The sequence below is a fragment of the Phaseolus vulgaris genome, chromosome 10 (assembly GCF_051622355.1).
Source record: "Phaseolus vulgaris cultivar YP4 chromosome 10, ASM5162235v1, whole genome shotgun sequence".
In the NCBI taxonomy this organism is placed as follows: domain Eukaryota; kingdom Viridiplantae; phylum Streptophyta; class Magnoliopsida; order Fabales; family Fabaceae; genus Phaseolus; species Phaseolus vulgaris.
In genome coordinates this window covers 37086145-37108970 of record NC_143507.1, presented here as the reverse complement: position 1 = coordinate 37108970, position 22826 = coordinate 37086145, and the positions used below count along the sequence as shown (strand labels likewise).

Sequence of the window (22826 nt, the reverse complement as noted above, 5' to 3'; positions counted from 1 at the left end):
CAAAAAGTTGTTTATAATAATTTTAAAGTGGTATAGTGAAAATGATAAAAAAAATTAACATAAAAGCTTTTATAAAAATATGGCTGAATAAATACTTTAAATTAATTGTATATATATTTAAGAGAAAAATGAACATGACATTCTATCACGCATTCTGTTTTCAACTAAGGCTCGTTTGTTTCTGATGGAGAAAAGAAAATATTTACTGTACGTAAAGTTAACCGTAGAAATCAAAATAATAAAAAAGAAAAAGCATGGAAATCGAATATTTTTTCATTCAAAACTTTCTTTTTGCGAAGAAAGTTATATATATATATATATATATATATATATATAAATTTATTTATTTATTTTAATTTATTTTTTACTTTTTATTTTAAAATTAAATTATTATTCTTTTTATTTAAAATAGAATTACAATTTAACTATAAAAATATAATCAAAATTATAAAAATATAATTATTATAAAAAACATAATTAATCATATTATATATGTACCGGTCGGACCCCAAACGACCGAAGGTATGAATAAATAATACCAACAATAAATACGTGACAAAGGCTACTCAACATTGAAGAGGTCAAAGGCATGTCGAAACACATTCCTGTAATATCATGAAACCACCATACACGACCTAAAGACCACTAACCATGAAACCAACTATCCAGCCCATGTTGGAAGAGGCCCAAATCAACCTATAAAAGGGACTTCTGAAAGGGGGGAAGGTATGTTTTTGATATCCTAAGAGAATAGACTAATCACGAGCACTGACTTGAGCGTCGGGTGCAATCGCAGGCACCCCTGCCGACCAGCGGAACGCGCGAGAGAGGAAGAGCTTTGAAGAAATAGAAGATTACCAGCACGACAACAAATTATGTATCAACGTGGATCAACATTACTCAGGCCTTGACATCCACACAGGTACAATTGGCGCCCAACGTGGGACACGAGTAATCTCAGTTTCCCAAACATAAGGATTTCAGCGAGCAACAATGGTATCGGCAGTGAGCAACACCAACAATGATAACATGGCAGAAGAGCAGATGATGATGCTCCAAACCCTCCAAGCTCAGATGCGCAAGAATTGCTTCAGAAAGGAGCTACAGATCAATTGCGACACGAGAAGGATAGGCGTAAGCAAGAAGAAATGCGACAACGGCAGACAGAGGAACTGGCTCAACTAAAGGTGAAGAATAAAAGATTACTTTAGCGGCTTGAGCAATCCGAACGGGAGGGACACTCTCGCGCGCCAACACCACCCACACATCGATCTGGAACAAAAATACCAACTCCCCATACTCAAGTGGTGCATCACACGTCGCTCACGCACCACACCCATCAAAGCGTTAAGTATGCTTCTCCCGGCAAGGTAGTTAATCCAAGGGGTCATTCCTTCACAGATGATATCATTGTTACGCCTCTTCCCGATAAGTGGAAGGGCTTGACTATGAATCTTTACGATGGATCCATCGATCCAGACGAACATTTAAATATTTTTAGAACACAAATGACCCTATACACCGTGGATCATACAATATGGTGCAAGGTTTTCCCACCTCACTGAGAGAGGGACCCCTAGGGTGGTTCACTGAACTTCCCACAAACTCTATAACCAATTTCGACGTTTTGGAAGTAAAATTTACTACTCAATATGCCACAAGTAGACCTCACTGTACGTCCTCCATGTCTCTTCTCAATGTCAAACAGGAAAAAGGGGAAACATTGAGGGCTTTTATGGACATGTTCAGCAAGGTGTGTATGGGAATCAGGAATCTAAACCCAGATATAGCAATGCACCATTTAGTCTCGGTCATTCTCCCCGGCCGGTTCACGGAAAGTCTTATTAAACGACCACCATATAATATGGATGAATTGAGAACAAGAGCGACTAAGTTCATGCAAATAGAAGAACATGTTGACTATCACAGGAAGACGCAGGTCAAAAACACAAAGAGAAACAAGGGCATTCGTCCTTCCATGATGACAACCGACCGAGATCGGTATCGTTCTAATAGAGGTCCTCGTTTCCATAATTATACCCCTTTGACGGTACCTAGGGAAAAAGTTCTGGACGAAGCCTTACAAACCGAATTGATCCCAACGCTAAAACAAACACAAACACCGCCCAATGCGGATACAGCTAAGCGTTGCCAATATCATCGCAATTACGGTCATACGACTGAGGGCTGTTAGGCACTAAGGGATAAAATAGAGGAGCTTGTTCGAGCCGACCACCTCCGCAAATTTGTAAAAAAACCATGTCTGCACCACGGTCGCCCCAACATGACATTGATTACTCCAGGGATAAGGAACGCTTTGGACAAAGGGACGACTAAAACCGCGATGACCATCGTCGCACGAGTCGAAGGAAGTGAAGTGAGAGTCCAGTCAGACAGATACGACCTCGAAGTGAAAGCCCTGAACGCAGAATGGATGATGCTCTAATTCAGCCAGGAAGAAACATCTAAGGGCAATTCAGTCCGTCCATTCAGCTTCTACACATCGACGACCGCACATACCACCAATCACGTTCACTGACAACAATTTATCGCAATCGACCCCGCTCAAGACGACCTCATGGTCATTACAGTGGAGATAGATAAGTTTGCAATCGCTAAAGTCCTAGTTGACAAAGGGAGCTCGGTCGACATCCTATATTGGGAAACCTTTAAGAAGATGCAAATTTCGGAGGCAGAGATACAACCTTACAATGAGCAGATAGTTGTATTTTCGGGGGAAATAGTAGAAACGAGAGGATATATCGACTTATTCACCACCTTCGGTGATGATTATCTCAGCAAGAAGACTATCAACATTCGGTACTTGCTGGTTAATGCCAACACGTTTTACAATATTCTGCTCGGCCGTCCCTCCATAAACAGGTTGAAGGCCATTGTTTTCACTCCTCATTTGGACGATCCTCGGTTGGACGATCCTCGCATGGAAGCCGGAGAAGACCTTTAACCCATACTCCTTCACGATAAGGACTACAAAACGCACATGGGGACATCCCTCAAACAGGACGACCGAGAGGCGATCGGTAAGGCATTAATGAAAAATGCTGACCTTTTTGCTTGGACTGCTGCAAATATGCCCGGGGTAAAACCCGATGTTATCACTCATCGCCTATCTGTGTACAAGGAGGCTAGGCCGATCGCCCAGAAGAAAAGGAAGTTAAGGGAAGAAAGGCGTAAGGCCGCCGAGAAGAAACTGATAAATTGGTACAGGTCGGGTTCATTCAGAAAGCCCGCTATACAACATGGTTGGCTAACGTAGTAATGGTCAAAAAGTCAAACGGTAAATGGAGAATGTGTGTAGATTACACAGATCTTAACATAGCATGTCCAAAGGATTCGTATCCTCTACCTACTATCGACCGACTGGTCGACGGAGCAGTCGACCATCAAATCCTAAGTTTTCTTGACGCATACTCAGGGTATAATCAAATCTAGATGCACCCTCGTGATAGAGAGAAAACAACTTTTAGAACGGACTCCGACAACTTTTTCTGAGGTCATGTCGTTCGGCCTCAAAAATGCTAGAGCTACTTATCAACATTTGATGGACTATGTTTTCCATGACATGATCGGACAGAATGTCGAGGTATATGTTGATGATATTGTTGTTAAATTTGACTCGTGCGAGCAACATGTTTCATATTTGAAGGAAGTTTTCCAAGCCTTACGCAAGTATCGCATGCTTTTAAACCCTGGAAAGTGTGTGTTCGGTGTAGAAGGTGAAAATTCTTAGGGTTAATGCTAACCCATCGAGGCATAGAAGCAAATCCTGAGAAGTGTAAAGCTATCACAGAAATGCGAAGTCCTAGCGTACTCAAAGAAATCCAATGGCTAATCGGTCGACTCACTTCTTTGTCTCGGTTCGTACCTAAGCTCGCCGAACGAACGAGACCCATTATCAATTGGTGGAGGCGCAATTCCAACAACGGTGGAGATCTTGCGTCCGTCCGCTTGCCTTTTCAAGCTCTTCATAAACTTGTTAAGGCCTGGGTCCATCTTCAAAATGATCTCTGAAAAATGCATGTAAAATTAAACTACATTAACTTAATAAAAGAACGACCGAAAGTGCGTAAACTCACATACCATTTAAGTCTGCCCACTTCTTAGACGACCCATACAAGGCTGTTAGTTCTCGAGTAGGCAGCCTACAGGGCAACTGGTTAGTAATTAGGATAATCTCCTTGTCGAAGGGCGATAACGACTTCCACAACCAACTACCGAGTCGGCTGGGTTTCTCCGTCCAATGGAAAGGAAACTTAGTCGTCTCATCCACATTGTAGAAAAGTTCTCGGCCGTCAGGTTCCACAAAAATCTTAAAATAATTTTCTTTGAAATTTTTATATGAGGTGGTATAGGCAGCGAAGCGAACATTCCCCGGTCGGCTAGACAACGACAACCAACTAACAGGAGTGCTGGGGTGCGAATTATAGTAATACATGAATGACCCTCGGGTAGGTTTTGTTGTAAACATAATCAGTTTTGCAAAATAAAAAACTGAAAAACAGAGATGAGCATAAACCCTAATCTTTCGATGTTTCTGTTGGAGGAAGTCTCAGAAGTAGAGTGAAGTGGAGAATGACTCCAAGTTTGAAAAGCAAATGTTGCCCTCCCCACCTTGGATTGTGTCGCACGACTTGGAAGTTTTGTGCCTCCACATTGCTAGATTTTCGGAGGTTGAAGAAGTTGTGTTGTTGGAACCTGGAATAGGGCCACCAATGGCTGTTGGAACGTGGGTAATGGTTGTTTGGGGCTGTTACTTTTTCCCTATATAAACAAGGGTTCCCCTCCTCCAGAAAACGCAACTCACACACTCACCTTTTCATCTTCTTCAAACCCTCCGTTCACCATCTTCTTCCTTCTCCATTTTCCCTTTTCAATTTCTCTCTCCTCATTATTTTATTATTATAATATTTATGGGTTCTATTTGGGTATTACTCTTTTAAAGAGAAACTTGCTAGTTCTGATCCTCGAAAATTACCGGGAAGTTCTTGATGTATCATGGGGGACCTGCGCAATACACCGCAGATAAGTCCTTACGGACAATGATCACTCACGCCTCGGGAAATCTTTTTGTTCGTTTTAAAGCCAATTTTACTACAGGTTTAAGCGAAAAAATTTGGCATAGGATTCGGAAGGCTTGAAGAATTGCCCACGAGTTGGGATGCAACTACGTGGGTGTGACATTGAGAATCCGAAGGACTCCCATGGTAAAATCATCAAATGGAAAAGTTATGTGTAAGTTGGAAAAGAATGTACTATATACAAAAAGAAATCGTGTGGCGCATTTTCCCGACCGTGACACACATGGTTGGTTATGCCGCAAACGTCCGCGGCTAACGCCTCGGTCAGACAGTCGATTTCTATAAAGTCCTTATTTGCAGAGAAAAACTTATCTAAATCATCAGCAGTTTTAATCTTAGTCGGAATGTTAAGGACGGATGGATCAACCCAATCATAGCTTGGGTCGTCCGACGACTGACTTGCACTACCAGATGCAATACGAGTCAAGGACGAATCTACACTATGGGAAGACTATATGGAGGATGGCATTACTAACCTTGACGGTAAACGAAACTGGGAAGCGAACTCGACGACGAACTTGGCACTCGTAATGGACTCGGCACTCAAAGCAAGCAGCATAATCCGTGCAAGAGAAGAGAAAGTGTAAACCTTCAAACTTCAGGGCAAAGCTCTATTTATAGGCATCAAGGTGAGAGAAAGGTTTATCCAGCACTCGTCTAGCACCGTCAGATCTATCGTGATCCAATGGTCAATATGACTCCGTATTTGAAACGACACGAAATCCCCACCGTTGAAGCCATCAGATGAAATAGTACACCCCAAAATGGCAGCTCTGCCAAACATCACATCTCTGCCATGCTTTCAATGATGCCATGCCAGCTATCATGCATTGTCTTGGAATTCTCAGCCATCCTATACGACTCTTCGGCAATTTATGCCCTTGAGCCTGGGGGGCAAGTGTAACAGTCGGACCCCGGACGACCGAAGGTATGAATAAATAATACCAACAATAAATACGTGGCAAAGGCAGTTACTACTCAACATTGAATAGGTAAAAGGCACGTCGAAACACGTTCCCGTAATATCAGGAAACTACCATACATGACTAAAGACCACTAACCTTGAAACCAACTATCCAGCCCACGTTGGAAGAGGCCCAAGTCAACCAATAAAAGGGACTTCTGAAAGGAGGAAATGTATGTTTTTGATATCTTAAGAGAATAGACTAATCACGAGCACTGACTTGAGCGTCGGAGTGCAATAGCAGGTACTCCCGCCGACCGGCGAAACGCGTGCGAGAGAGGAAGAGCTTTGAAGAAATAGAAGATTACCAGCACGACAACAAATTGTGTATCAATGTAGATCAACATTACTCAGGCCCTGACATCCACACATGTACAATATATATATAATAAATTATAAATATAAATAACAATAAAAATAAATATATTTTTTAATAATAAAAAAATAAATTTATATAATATTTATATTAATTAAAAAAAGTAAAGATAAAAATAATAATGTTATTTAATATAAAAATAAGTTTTTATCAAATATTTTATAATTATAAATATTTAAATAATATTTTAATTAAAAATAATTATAATTTATAAATAAATAATTTAAATTGATTTTTTAATTTTTTTAAATATAAGAATAAATTTATAAACTTACATTTTTATTAATTAAAAAAAATATAATCACTACTATATTTTTTTAGTTATTTTTATACAATTTAAAACAAACATAAAATAATTGTCTATATTCTCTTATATTTTGATAGGTTGACAATCATGTTAAAATATAAATAAATAGAGAAATATTTTTTTTAAATAAAATAATTTTAAAATTGTATTGATTAGATCACACTTATAAATTAAATTGGTGTATTTTAATTTATGATTTACAAAGTAACATATTACTTTATATGTTTAACTAATAATGATAATAACAACATTTTCATTATTTTGTGACCATCAATTCCTGAATTAATATTTTTGCATGAAGCCTCTTCCAAATAATCGAATGGGAGGGCATGTGAAGTGGTGAGATGAGGGGTGTGTAGTTATTTAAGCCCTTTTCCTCCGTTGTCGGAACTCATACATGGATGTCATTTGCCTTTCTCCACTCTTAAAAGCCTAAACTCAATCACAAATCACCCAAAACTCATTTACTTTTTAACTTACTTGGTTATCATGAATCAACAATCTAAGGTTAGTGTATTTTTTTTTTCTGCTGTATTTTTCAGTTGCAATGATAAATGAATGAATCTGTATATGGATTGTTGTGTCAGAATGAGGGTATCAATGCCAGCATCGAAAAAAAGGTGGAAAGTGTGGATTATCGATCTTCAGCAGGGCAAGATCAAGAAGCTAGGAGCGTTGAGGTAACTCACCAGCCCCATTCAAGCAATAACACCAGTGGTGGAATACTTGCAGGTGCTGCTGCTGCTGTTACTTCCACTCTACAGTCTGCCAAGGATGCAGTGTCCAAAAAGTAATCTCATTATGCAATGTTCTTCGTCAATTTGTTTAGCCAAGCAAATAGCTAGGTTTGGCAATGTGTAATTTTGTTCTTTTGTTCATACTGTTGTGTCCTTCAGTTACCAAAAGACATGGACAAACTAGTCACAATGATGTATTCAGTATTTATTGTAATTGATCCTATAAATATATATGTTTATAGTTTCACATAACACAGTTTGTTGTTTTTATGGGTTGATTGGACATTAATTAGGTATAAAACTAGTTTACAATATATAATTATGTATAAATTTCAGTTTGGGAGAGATAGAGATAAAACTAATTTATATGTGTGTATTATTAGTTTAGTAGGGTGACAATTGAGTCCTAATCTGTACATGTTTTGAATTATGACTTGTTTTTGTAATGGAATCGGTGGTGTTAATGGTTGATGATTTCGGTTATTATTAGTTTGGAAGGTTACAATGAATATGATGTGATGGATAATTGAATTTCTTATACATGAATTACATGGAGTACTCTTTTAATGACAAATAAATGACAAATCTTATTGAGGACAACTTTGTTTGTTAAGTTTTTTATTTGTTTGTCAAGTTTTTTTTGTATAACGATCGATCTGTAAAAAAAAACAATTCATGTTCAATTTGAATAAAGTCTAACTCCATCAAAGGGAGATGTAGTGAATTCTCTAGCCTATGAAGTTAAAAGATCCAGATTATGACTTTGTTGGTGATGAACAGGGGTTTGGGATTAGTCTAACTAACCATCTAGACAAACGTGAGGCTTAGACGCAAGTTTTGTCTAGCATATGGTTAGATGTCAACTTTATGAGATTTGGACAACAAATTTATATTTAGAAAGGATAAAAAAAAAGCCAAGACACTAGAGAACCGTGATAGTCCTTTACATAGAAAATCTTAAGGACAAATATAGAAAACAAAGATACACACTAGACATGGTTTGATGTTTAGATAGTCTATATAAACAAATAGACTTGTTTTCTTGTATTTTTATTATTAATTTAGATTTTATTATTCTTTAAATTATTTATCGTTATTATTGTAATTTTATTATATTAGTCAAATAATACAATTTTTCTTTCATTTGTTTGCCTTTTGTCTTTTCTTTCATGGTATTAAGAGTCAATAATAATTAATTTTGAATGTTCGTCATATTTTCGTATTCACAATTTGGATACTCAACATAAAATTTGGATATACAATCTTTCGATTTCTTTTTTACTTCGAGATTGTAAATCCTCCTTTAAAAGATAATGATTTATTTATTTTTCTTTTTAGAAGTAATGAGTTATTTATTCTTAATAGTTTATCATTTTGAAGAAAAAAAAATTGTAAAATAACCTTCAACCAGCAAAAGAAAATTAAATATTAATTTATTTGACATTTAAGTTAACCTAAACATATTATACCCAAACATATTAGTAAATGTTCAATTGAACTAGGCAAAATAAAAAAAATAAAAAAAAATAGAAAGGTTTCTGCAATGGTAATCTTAAACTCTTAAGCCAGTTAAGCTAAGCTACACATTGGTCTCAACAAGCTGGAACCACTGGCTTTGAGGATCATCAAGACATAGAGAATCATCTTTTATGCAGATACACTTTGAAGTCACGATGCTGGATGAGTTAGAATCCTTCTGCAAGCAAAGTTGTTCCTCCTGTTGATTCATAGTAGCCAAGTGAAGTTTAGACAGTGATACAGATTTCCAAGAACTGCTCTTCCTTTCACAATCAGAAACTACAACTGGAAGCCCTTCACCAGCTGCTGTTAAGCACTTCTTAGTGCCATGTAAAATGATTTTAGTCCCATTCTCTCCACCAACCCATCTGTTTTTGGTCTCACAGCTTCCAAGTTCAACTTCATTCTTCTCATTCACTTGAGCACATCGACCAGATAGAGGGTGATACATGATATTTACAATGGGGGCCTTAGAGATAGGTTCTGCATCAAGAACACACAACTTAGATATTAGATAACAGTTCTTGAAATTTTCTAATCACTATGTTAATAGAGAATCATCTCATGAGTGATTTTGTATTGGTTATGAATCTAAGAGTGCATGATAAAAAATAGCTGAACTCATTAGTGAGTTTAACTCAAAAAGCTTACCTATATTCTTCCTTTGCAAAAGCTGGAACTTGTGAGTGAGGTTGGGATATCTAAGGTGATGCCAAGTTTCATCCATGAGACCAAATGACTCATCAACTTGGACCTGGTCTTTCTTCACATAGTAGCTACCCTGAAAAGCCCACAATCCCCAGTCCAAATCTTTTCCAAGAAGATAGGTTTGAAGGCATGTCAAGAACCTGCTGTCTTCCACTGAAGAACCTTCCTCGTTAAACCCAAACTCAGTAAAAATCAAAGGAGCTGCATTCTTGCCAGTGGTAAGGAATCCAGCTCTGTAGTCTATCCCTTTAATGTTGTTGGCACATATCCTATTCAATGGTTGCTTTGTCCATATCTCTTTCAATTTCAGTGTCCCAATTCCAGACCATGAGTACAAATGTGTCTCGTACACCATTTTCTTACCCAAGTCTATCTTCAATGGTTTACTCTTCAAGAACTGCAACTCAGTGTCATAGTTCAAACCTGAGATAAGCACAAGCACATTTGGATTTGTCTTGTGAATAGCTACTGCTCCTTGGCTCATGTACCTGTACCAATCCTGCAAGTTCTGGCGAGGACCATGCAGCTCATTCCTCAAACTCATTGCCACAACAGCATGGTTTCCAGTGAAGTGTTTGGCTGCCAAAGTAAGGCCACGAACCCATTCCTGAGGATTGAAATGTCTATCATGGAAGAAGCCATTCTCATCATCATCATCACAGCACCACATTGGCTCACTCACATGGTTATCAAGCAGCACTTTCACATTCTGAACCCCAAGTTCATGAACGACTGCATGAAAGGCCTGAACATGTGTCATGGACAACACAGAAGGGTTGTTCTTGGAAATGCCTTGGACCACTTCTGGTGCATCCAAAGAGGCAAAGGAGGCACTCACATTTTCATGGCTATAGCGTGTCCACATGTAGATTGCATAGGTGAGACGCACGCAGTTGAAGTTGTGCTTCACAAGCTCACCAACCAGCTCCTTCAATGGCCGTTTGTCAAGACCCTCAGGGATCATCGGTTTGAGGTGGCCAGCCCAATTGGCACACACCAACTTCGCACGTTGTCCTGTGGCTTCATCTATGATCCATCTGTTCTGCGTTGATAAAGGGTATGCATTCGAATGTGATGCAGAGATGAACACAAGGAAGAGGATCAGCAAGGAAAGTGGTGAAGCCATTCTATAAGCTTTCAATGGAAAATAACTTTTGATGTTGAAGAAGAAAGCATGCAAATAAATATATAGAGTTTTCTGTTAATAAAACCTATTCTATTAACTCATCCTAATCTTTTTTTTTCTGTTAATAACTTCCATTTGTAACTGATTAACTCTTTTTATTATTATTTCATTAATTACTTTTTAAGATTAAATTTGACAGACAAATCTAGAGGTTTCAATAATGTAACCGACTCTCTAAAAATATCCATCATATCTTATGATTATGTTTTTTCTATAATAATTTAATAATATATAGTAAAAATACATTTTATGAAAATATTAAATATTTAAAAAAAATCAAATTACAACAACCTAAATTATATCAATTATAACATCTTTAATAACTTTAATTGTTTTTACAAATTTGGATTAAAAGTTCTAATTAAATCAATCAAAAATATTTTATACCATGTTTATTCTTTGTTAAAATATCGTGATATTAAAATATATACATATATGAATTATGTGATTGCCATATTTGTTATGAAACTAAAATTTTAGGCATAAACACTACATTTTTATTTTATAGTAAATTATTCATTTTTTATCCCTTTTTTTAAAATATATGATTCCTAAATATCGTTTCCCATACAACTAAGTTCTTTTTATTTTTAATTTAATTTTCTAAATTTTACACGTTTACCTTGTGCACTGAACATAAAATATATGGTAAACCTTCGTAAACAACAATGATAAAAAGGCAAGATAAGAAAAATAATGTAAGTATATGAGAAAAATATTTATGAAGAAAATCATATATTTATTAGTGGCTCTCAAAATTAAAGATGTTTATGTATTAGACAATGTTTGTAAATTTATACAATTTAAAATATCATGAACTGCATTTAATCTTTAAATTATTATCATCAAATAAAAAGTTTAATTAAAAAAAGTATAAAAAGTTACCTAAATTTTGTTATATAACTAATTATTTTATACATCATTAATTATATTATTAATATTTTTTATTATATATTAATTTGGATAGGATAATTATATGTTTTTGAGAGATAAGAGATGAAACTTGGGTAGGACATTGTTGATATATTCAAAACATCCTCCAGCTAAGCTCTATGTAAAAGCCATCTTTTTAAATTGAAAGATTTTTAATTTGTGTTATTTTTTTATCAGAATAATTAATATGAAATATTTTAAAAATATTCTCACTAATAAAAAAAACTTTTTTATGTGGATTCAAATTTTTTATCAATAAAAAAATGTATTAATATGAAATATTTTAGGAATGTTGTAACCTTTCACCGTAGAAAGGTTATCAATCCTGAATAATTGCGTTCTTAAATTGTACAGTATAATTTTTAAATTATTTTAAATATGATATTATAAAATAATCTAAAATTCTAATATTATTTATGTACTTTTAAATTATATAAATACAAAACTATCATAAAACTAATATAAAAATATAATATTTTCAAAATAAAAAATATGTGATTATTTTTATTAAAAATAATTAATTTACTTTTAAAATTAAAATATCATGTACACTAGAAATATAAAATTTAAAGGATAGAGGAGTGTGGGTTTGATGAGTATAAAAATAAAATATATTTCCCTTGTTAAAAAATATATTTAATTGATGTTATGTCAAATTGAAAGTTTGGTAGTATATTTTAAACTCATATTTTGTAATTCTTTATTATGATTTATCTTTTAAGTTGGTTAAGATAAATATTTAGTTAATACACTTAAAAATTACAATAATAACTTCAATTATCATATAAAACTAAATTAATAATTTTAATAATAATATTTAAATATAATAATTAAATAGAAACTAGTGTTAGAGAAAAAAATAATTAATTCTATATTGACTAAATTAGATATTATTTTATAGACTAAAAAATTATTGGTATTTTTATATTATTAATAAAAATTTATAATTAATTTTTAAATCAATATCTAATTAGCTATTAAATTTACAATCTAAATTAATTAATAGTTAGTTAAATTAATTATTTATTATTTTAAATATTAATAAATTTTTAATCTATAAATATATAGAGTTTTTTCGAGTTAGTAACAATGTTAACAAAGCTTAATCTGTTCACAGATCCAATCTTTTTTTCTGTTAACAAGTTTCATTGTAAATGATTAACTCTATTTTTTTATCATCTAAATTGGTATTCATGTTAAAAGTTAAATTTGACATTCAAACAAAAAAATTGTAAGTTTCAATTATATGTAACTGAGTCTCCAAAAATATCAATGATATTTTATGTTTCTTAGATTAGACTGCCCTCGATTCAATCAGTTAATTATTTAATAAAAATATAAGTTTTATAATAGTTTAAAATATATAATAAAAATTCTTTCCCACCAAAAAAATTAAATATATAGAGATATATGTATATAGTTATTATGTTTAAAGAGAGTAAAAGCAATGTTATGTTAATAAGGAAAGTATTCGTTAGTTAATGTAGTGTTTAATATAAGACTGTTAGAACTAGGAATACAGACAATTTTATTTAACATATAGTATTTATGAATATGTTCTTTTTATCAACAAATGGACCTTGCTTCGCTCCAGTTAAGGGCCAGTGGTAGAAGTTAAGGCCCAAACGGCCCAAAACGTGTGCTCTTTCTTAGGTAGTTTCTTCCTGCACCCCTACATTTTTCTTCCTGCAACCTCATAATGTTGTGCAAAGACAAAAACGTCCCTATATAATGTATTATGAATTATGAAATCCCGTAAATTTTTGGATTGGCGCTTCTGGTAAAATTTTGGATTGGCACGTATGGTAATCTCCTGGATTGGTGCTTCCAGTAGTAGTAAATGAAGGCAGTGTTAATCCAAAATAAAAAAAATGCAAAAAATCCATAATTAAAAAAACCATTCTGAATCCGCCAATCCATAATTCAAAATATGCATTCCGGATTTAGAAATCCATAATTGAAAAAAATCATTCCGGATCCATCAATCCGTTATAGAAATTAAGCTTTTAGATTCAGCAATCCGAAAATCAACAATTTATGCAAATTTTACTTCTAGAACACCCCCTCATCTGGGAAGTAATATGATTCACTTCTGTATTGATGAATCCGTAACACACTCCCAAATTTCGATTTCAAATAAAAGAGGAAGGTCAGTTTTAAGATTTATAGAATTATGAAGGTGCAGGAAGAAAAATTTATAGATTCAATGTCCATTATGTTTCTAAATCGGCAATTACTTCTTGTATCATATCATTGCATCCAATTTAAGTATAAAAAGACGAAACTATCCTTAAATAAAATGGGGTACATCTACAATTCATTTCAGATTCCCTTTTCTAAAATGTTTCCAGATTTTTTTTATAAAGAATTTTTGTATTACGGATATTTTTTCTAGAATGGAATTTTAATTTTTTTTTTCTAGATATTTATTTATCGAACACAATAATCTTTTTTTAGATCTATTTTTTTGAAATGTATTATTTTTAATTTCAAATTTTCATTTTGAATAAAGAGTATTTTTGGAAATTTAAAACTATATAAGTGTAGGTTAAAAAAATAGGGAAAATTTGCCTTCTAAATGCTCTTATGATAATAACAACAACTCTTAACTCTTGTATCAAGTCCTAAGTTAATTCATCCATCATGAAATCCATTTAAACCAATATTTCTTTAAATAAGTTTCCTAATGTTCTTTTGCTCATCCTCTACCTATTTTAAAAGAAAAATTGTTCCATTTTGTACCTTAATCAAATAAGTAAGTTTGTTCTATTTTCTAGCCAATCAATCTTACTCCAACTTTCTCCTGAAAACATTTGTTAGTGACAATTGAGCTTATATTTTATAATTTAATTACAATAGAAGAATCATGGCTGTCTCATACATGAAACTCATCGTACAAAATTTGATAATATCAAAGCAATGTAACGTTTTCTACTAATAAGAAACAATGTTGTTTAGCATCATAAATCTTTGCACAAACCTAATAGAGAATAGTGAGAAAAATATAAGATATAATAAATTATTTGTTGACAACGTTTAGACAGAAAATATTGTTGTATAAATCATTAGATGAGTCTATATATAAACAATATATCTCAAAATGATTTGTAAATTAAAAGGTAAAATGAACTGTGAATTACAAATGAATCTTATGTAGCCTTTAATATATTTAACTATTTTAAAGTTAATAAATTTATTGGTTGAATATTAGAATAACTTAATTTAATTTTTTTATAAAGGTTAATTATTAACTTTTTAATGTTAAGTTTATATTTTTAATTATACATTAATTTCAATATTTGATAGTACTTTAACATTTTTATATTTATGCATTTATTATTTATTTAATATATATTTAAATAAGTAAGTTTGATTTAGGAGAGATGTTTATCCTAATTTCACTTTCTTTTATATCTATTCAGATAAAATATAAATTAAATGATTTTAATATGTTTATTTTTAAAAAAATTGTATCACGCACATCTTAATTTTGATAAAAATAAATATGCTTAATAAAAGTTACTCCACTATTTTTATTAAGATAAATCATTCTCTTATTTTCTATTTTTTGTTATAAAAATTATTTAATTTTAAAATATTAAAATAAATTGTATAAAGGGATATTTTTTTTTCACTTATTTGATGCCAAGATGCCAATTCGGTAGGAAAAAATTATTCTTTAGAATTCTATAATGAATATTTTCCATTTCTCCTATCTAATAAGAAAGAATATGTTACTATTTTTATTTCATGTACCTTTTTTTCTTAACATTTTCGTAAAAAAAAAAACTACTAAAAAAACTGATAGAAATCATATGTTAATGAAAGCTAGACAGTGGAAAATTGAGTCTGCAAAAAGTGTTTAATTAGATATATAAATTTTATTTAAAGTATATAAATTTATCACAAACATTCATTTATATTTAAAGTATATAAATCTCATTTAAAGTATAGAAGCAATTAGATATATAAATAATATTTATTTACTTCACGCATTCCCGTTAATTGCAGTGCCAAACAGGAATAATTCTCTTCTTGAAAAAGAAAGTTGCATGTTATTGTGAAATGCAACTAGAGAAAGTAAAAGTGGTAGCTAGCATGCTAGGTTAGGATTAATTTTAAATATTTTCATCAATTATCCTTTTATAATATTTATTTGTTTTATTGTATCATATTTTTTAATTATTATTTATTTATTTACAGAATGTTTGCTTAATTTTATTAAAATTTGAGGAAAATTATGAAGTGTTAAATAATAATTTATTGAGTTACAAAAATTTTAAATTTATTCATTCTTTTATTTATAGACGTCTGTCTCAATATTTGAATTTAAAAGATAATAATTTTAAAAAAATATTTAATTATAATTATTTTTTTTAAATAAAAATTTTTATGTTAGGCATTATTATGCAACTTGATATCTCAACTATGTTAATACTTAAGTAACAAAAATTATTTACAACAATTATTTTTTTATATTATTTAGTTTTTTTATAGTATTTTTTTCAATTATTTTACTCATTTATAAATTATATACTTGATTTTATTGGAAACTAAAATGTTATATATGTAATGTTAAATGATAAATTACTAAGTTACCACAAGGTGAAATTTGTTCACTTACTTTTAATTGCTGATATTTGTTTAGGGTTTAAGCAATATATTTATTTTTAAATATTTTACATCAATTACCTTTTTACATTATTGAATATTTTATTATATTATATTTTGTAAATTATTATCAGTATTGCTCTTTTACAAATTATGTGTTTTATTTGATTAAAAATTGAAAAGTTTCACCCACTACCAAGTTACCAAAAAGTCAAATCTGTGTTCACTCAATCTCAAGTGTTAGAAATCTGTTTCAATATTTGATTTTAAAAAACAATAAATTTGTTTTTAAATATTTTACATTAATATTTAATATTTTATTATATAATATTTTTTAATTATTATTGTTATTATTATTACTCAATTTACAATTTGTGTGTTTAGTTTTATTGAAAATTAAAATAATTATGTGTAATATTAAATGATATTATAAATCTTATATAGTATTTATTTTTTTACATATATTAAATCTGTCTCAAACACAAATGTCTTCATGTCAGGTTCTCAAGTTATAAAATCATGTTACTTTATTTATTTTTAATTATGAGTCTAAAAAATGATAATATCAGAAACAAATATATTAAATAAATAAACAAACATTTCTTCAAATAACAAGATTACTATAATACGTATTTGAAAAGATTTTGTCACAACTATTATTATGACAGTATAAATATATATATATATATATTACATTTTATTTGTATTATTTCAAAAAGTTTCATTATTTTGAAATTAGTTGTATATAGTAAATATATTATATTTTAAAATTAAATCTCATGCCTTCCACGGGGAGAGAACTAGATAATATTAAATATATTATATAGTTTTCATTTAGACCACGTGTCTCATCGACAAACACAACCAAACAGGGACACCACATCCACAACCACGATAGTGGACCATGCATGTCTTGGGTTACGTGTCAACTTTGTATTGGACGTGAATTTTTTTCTTCCTCCATTAGAATAACATAACATCGTGTTTGCACACACTTTAACATTTTTTTTCTAGAAACCAAATTCTAAAGAAGGAAAAGTTTATTTATTTTTGCAAATTCTTTACAAAATTGAAGTTAGTAAATTCATATTTGAACATGCATTACTGGTTGATAAGATCCAACGACGTTACGTTGATATTAATAATATTATGTTACAGAACAAAAAGAGGTAAATTTGGTAAAGCTACACAAATAATGGCATGTCCTGTTACAATTGTTGCCTTTTTCTGAAATCCTGACATCCATCATCGCTGCTTTGCTATCAGCAGTGCTTTAGCATTGCACGTGTGTTGAAAGTTTGAAGTCAAACAGCACTCTGATCACGACTAAGAAGAAGACGACAGGGCCAAACACCATGATGACCCAATGTTGATAATTTTCACAGCCGAAAGTTTCATGTCCTGCTATATGATACAGTCCAAAAATCATTGCAACTTCAAATTTGACCATTTCAAGAGCCAACAATGTGAGAAGATAAAAGAGCCAAGTAACTTAGAAGCATTCCCCACATGCCATTATGTCACAAAAAAGACCAGAAGGGTAAAACTTTCATCCAAGCCACATCATTTTTTTCTCTCATCCAATCTGCAATCTGCAATCTGCAAGTTGTAAGCAATAGGTCCTGTTTAGATAAATCCTTCATAAATACTTGTAAAAGAAGAAAATAAGAAAGAAAAGTAAAATAATGAAGTTTCTTTCATAGGTTAAAGTTAACTTTTACATAAACTAATATAAAAGTTACTTCAAATCAACTCATATATAGAAACTTGTTTTATCTTTTTCTTTACAAGTATTTATGAAAAAATATCCAATCATGACCTTAAATCTTTCAAAAGCTTGACACTTCTTGTCGAGTAAAGAAGTGGCCAGAAGGGGAACCATTAGGCAAGAGTGCTAATCTCACAACACTAGCAGCACCATTTTCAACAGATAAGATGCCAGTGTTTTTGTTAATGTCTGTTTTAACAAAACCAGGACAGACACAATTGATGCACAATTTTTGGTGTCTATAGGCCAGAAGCCTTGTGTATGAATTCATGGCTGCTTTTGAGACCATATATGCAGACAGGTAGGTTGGCCACCCTTTGTTTTCTAATGAACCTTCTTTTAAGTCTTTCATGTACTCCTTCAGCACCTCATCTATTAGCTCTTCACTGAGATTTTCAGTGTCATCAAGCACCCTCCTAGCCCATCCATTTGATATGTACTGAAATACACCATAGGTATTATAACATCAGATTTCAAATTAGTATGATTTCTGATTACTAAACTGTGTAAAAATCTTATTTAAAATAATTCAAAATTATGCTATTTTTGTACCTTTAAAAGTCCTGCTTCAGAGGAAACATTAACAATCATTGGTAAATTGGATAACTGAAGAAGGGGAAGAAATGCCTCAGTTGTTTCCTTAGCACCATAGTAGTTTGTTCTTAGGCAATTTTTAGCCATCTCACAAGTTTGAGGTAGCTCCTTCCAGTTAATTTTTGATGGCACCTGCATTGGATTAAAAGAAGCCAAATGACTTTTAGAAGCCTTTAATCTAGAGAGAGCAATACCCTCACACAGTGTAAAGAAAACTGATCACTGACCATGCCATCTGTATTGAACCCATTGATTCCTGCATTGTTCACCTGCACATGAATTTGAAAATTGTTTAGTGATCCTTCATCTATCTTAAGAAAAAATATACAGGTTATTGCTATGGTGAAGTCATTCAGATTTTTCAACATCACCGATATAAGTCATGGAAAGTTTTTTATATTATAAGTCTAAGAAAACTCTGAATCAGGTTGGTGTCAGCCAGATCAGGCTGTTTTCACCAATACAAATTCATTGATTTTCCAGATCAATCAAAATATGTTGTAAGCTTGTAGAACTGTGAGCACCATTCTTATTATAAATATGTAGTTCAGTCATAGGAAGACTAATTAGGGAAAAAGATGGAGAATTGGACATTAATATAAGAACAGATAAAGGAAAAATCTCGGACAAACACTGTTCATCTTTAGTGTTCTGTATCAGAATCACCAGACAAATGGTGCTTGTGAATCATATTTTTCAATTGAACCAACCAAGTGGGGGCACAATGCAAGATTCCATGCATTGTCATTAAAAGTTTAACAAACTCACTTTACACTCAAAAAGGAGAAAGTAGTAAAAAAGTAAAAGCATAGCTCAGAATATCAAGCATAAGATCAAAATCTTACCAATATATCAAGTCTTCCAAACTGGGTCTTCACAAACTCAACCAAAGATGCAACACTTGCAGGATCAGTGACATCAAGCTGGTGAAACACCACAAGGCCAGAAAAGCCAAATTCTTTTTTTAATTCCTCAACTGCTTGATAACCCCTCTTCACATCCCTGGCTGTGAGCACCACCTTGATTCCATTTGAGGCAAGCCCTTTTACAGTCTCTAATCCTATCCCTTTGTTTGCACCTGTCACAACAGCATATCTGAAAAAAAAAACACAAACACAACAAACAAATCCTTAAAATGTTAATCACCAAGTAGAAACTAAATACACTAGAAGGAAAAGGGTATGCAACTAGCATGTTGGACCCATGATTTGATAAAGAGAGAAAGTAGTACCTTTCTTTTGCATCTGCCACAACCATGGTTGTTGAATCTGAATGAATCGGATGCAGAAAGAGGAGGATAATATTTAAAGTGGAAGACGGCTATACAATAATGTAAGCTCAATTTTCTAAATATGAAATAAAAAAAGTGAGTGCCGTATTATATAGTCATGTGGGTTGGAACATATTTTAGTATCTGTGTTAAATATTACTTTGACCTTTTTTCAGTGATGTGATATTGTCTATATCATAAATGGTTATCCATCTCTTCTGGATGTTTGCCAAACAGGAAAATTTGATAATGCTTATTTATCTCTTCTGGATTCTTTTAAAGTATCATACCACAATTCGCTCATCTAGAAAAAGTTGAAAAACTGAGTATTATAGACAGCAGAAGAAGTGATGGAGAAAATGGACACAGATCAAATCTGCAAAATCGCTTGAGGGGTTTACCTAACAAAACAGTAAATGCACACCACAAACGACTTTATTCAAGATTGACTTTGAGTCCTCTGATAATTATTATTTACTCTGTGTTTGTTAGTACAGAAAAACAGCAGAGAGAAAAGAGAACTACAAAATGGTAAGATTTTGAAATTCAAATTATATTTAGAGTTTTCTTGACCCTGAATTCAGAATATGTTAAAAGGGGAAAAAATTAACTTTGATTTTAATTTTTTTAATTAAATTTTAATTCTCTTATAAATTTGGATATTTAAAAAAATGTCTTATAAAATAATTTTTTCATTTAATTAAATTTTATTTTTGTTTAATTTGAATACTGTCAAGCAAAATGTAAGTTATTATGACGATCCCATTTAATATTGTAATAGAATTACGAACATCCATTTTAAAGCGATGAGTTTCATTGTTGAAGCAAATTTGGTGATTTAAGCAAAAGTTTTATTGAGATAATTCTTCCCCTTTTAAGAATTAATCACTCAAAGAAAAGAAAAAATTATTACTAAAAAAAAGTTATAATAATTATTTTTTCTTTGAAAGTTTGGTCGCGGATACTCTGAGTTATAGTGTTTGGACACTTAAAAGTGGTTTGAAAGTTTTTTTTATACATGTTAAACTTGACATCTCAACTATATTAACACTTCAAGTAATAACAATAATTTGTCATTACAAAAAAAAGTATTATTAAAGATATGGGTTACAAGATCAAAATCCATATGTTAACAAAAACAATACATAGTTATATTATACTTATACATAAAGAATTCGAAGAATATTGAAAGTTCAAGTGAAATTATGTTTTTGTATGATTACATAATATATATAAATTTGGAGTGTAAATTATGTGACTTAGGTTGAAAGTGGATGGTTATATAGGAGGATGATGTTGTGATGGTAATGTTGAGTATTGAAATTTGTTACTAATAAGAGATATCATAATTAAACCACTAAGTTAAATAAACGATAAAATACTAGGTGGTAAGAAACTAAAAGGATTTTTTACATTATACTTTATGGATTAGACGTAATAAACTTTTTTTTATCAATAAATGTTAGTAAGAGTTAGGTATTAATTTGTGGTGGGTCTTATTTTCAACATGAATCTTCTTGAAGGTATTTTAATACCTCATACATTTGTGAATGTTAATTTTTATGAAGACTAAAAATATGGATATAATTTTATCTTTATGCGTTGATTGTTATAAATGTATTTATTACGAGACTATGCGAAGTTGTTATATGAAGTTGCAAGTACATATGACAATTTAGAATCAATTTAAAGGTTTATAAATTTTGTTAATATATGAGTTTTGGTCTAGTTCCATCATATTTACTTTATTTTCTTTTTTCTTTTTTTTAATAATTTTTTTTTTCATGTTGTGGCAGATGATTATTGTTACTTAAGGTGTCAGCCTAACTAAAATGTCAACTTTCATAGTAATGCCTAAGATGAGAGCTTTTATAAAAAAAAAATTAAGGTTTAAAAATTGATTTTGGAAATCTTTGAACATGGATATAATTTATATTTTCTTGTAAATACCCTGTGTTTTGAATAATTGTATAATATATGATATGAAATATTTCACCATATAGGAATAATACTCATTATTATATTTTATAAATCAAATATGAAGGATTTTTTAATTTATTTTGTATATGTTTTAAAAATCGAACATTTCATTGAATAGGTCAAATAACCAGTTTAAGATTTAAGGTTTAGGGTTTAAGATTTACAGGTGAGACAATGGTTAAATTATGATTGAATTGGTTAAAAGCAATAGTAATAATTAAAATACATATAAAATAATATTATAAAAAATATAATATCATAATTTAGTAATTTAAAAAAAAAAAACATTTCATACCTTTTTTACACACAAAAAATCAAATATTTCATAATATTTCAGTTTATGATTTTAACAATACATAGTAATATTATTTAAAAACAAAATGTTTCTTATAAACCAGGTGGAGAGGAGGATGATTTTGCAGATATGCCTCCTCTCGAGGATGTCTCGGATCATGATAAGTCCATACCCAGGCCGAGGTTGTCCACTCCTACTTTGGATTTCCTAGAATCGGGGATGTTAAGGAATTCACCTACTGTTATGCAAACCAGGGACTCAGAGTCACATTCAGTTACAACCCTATTGATGATTATCATGTGGAGGTCTCTACTCCTTGACCGTACCATCTCCGTTGCGTCCTACCTCTCCTCGGAGGGCTAAATCACCTACAGATTCTAAAGCACCAATTAAGACTCCAATTGATGGTCATCATGTGGAAGTCTTTGCTATTGTGATTGTACCATCTTCGTCGCCTCATAACCTCCCATTGGAAGGCTA

The 22826-nt window shown here is 31.6% G+C and overlaps 4 protein-coding genes across 5 annotated transcripts; 2 read left to right on the top strand and 2 right to left on the bottom strand.

Moving 5' to 3' along the window:
- Window positions 1-1537: 1537 nt before the first annotated feature.
- Window positions 1538-2194, top strand: LOC137817987 (uncharacterized). The gene has a single exon (XM_068621214.1). It carries the CDS (start codon window positions 1538-1540, stop codon window positions 2192-2194), a length of 657 nt encoding a protein of 218 aa, XP_068477315.1.
- Window positions 2195-7219: 5025 nt separating this feature from the next.
- On the top strand, window positions 7220-7723 carry LOC137818438 (uncharacterized). The gene is made up of 2 exons (XM_068621880.2): window positions 7220-7253; window positions 7334-7723. Exons 1-2 carry the CDS (start codon window positions 7236-7238, stop codon window positions 7538-7540), a joined length of 225 nt encoding a protein of 74 aa, XP_068477981.1. The 5' UTR covers window positions 7220-7235; the 3' UTR covers window positions 7541-7723.
- A 1268-nt stretch (window positions 7724-8991) lies between these two features.
- LOC137817985 (glycosyl hydrolase 5 family protein) lies at window positions 8992-10841 on the bottom strand. The gene is made up of 2 exons (XM_068621211.2): window positions 9653-10841; window positions 8992-9484 (listed from the first exon to the last, which is right to left on the bottom strand). The coding sequence occupies exons 1-2, from the start codon at window positions 10833-10835 to the stop codon at window positions 9063-9065; spliced, it is 1605 nt and encodes a 534-aa protein (XP_068477312.2). The 5' UTR covers window positions 10836-10841; the 3' UTR covers window positions 8992-9062.
- Window positions 10842-17544: 6703 nt separating this feature from the next.
- LOC137818436 ((+)-neomenthol dehydrogenase) lies at window positions 17545-20512 on the bottom strand. 2 transcript variants are annotated; one of them, XM_068621878.1, is made up of 6 exons: window positions 20033-20512; window positions 19647-19896; window positions 19029-19070; window positions 18760-18933; window positions 18259-18646; window positions 17545-18038 (listed from the first exon to the last, which is right to left on the bottom strand). In XM_068621878.1, exons 1-5 carry the CDS (start codon window positions 20056-20058, stop codon window positions 18269-18271), a joined length of 870 nt encoding a protein of 289 aa, XP_068477979.1. In that variant the 5' UTR covers window positions 20059-20512; the 3' UTR covers window positions 17545-18038; window positions 18259-18268. The 2 variants fall into 2 exon arrangements, with proteins under 2 accessions (XP_068477979.1, XP_068477980.1); XM_068621879.1 differs by having other exon boundaries at window positions 17545-18031.
- Between the last annotated feature and the right edge of the window lie 2314 nt (window positions 20513-22826).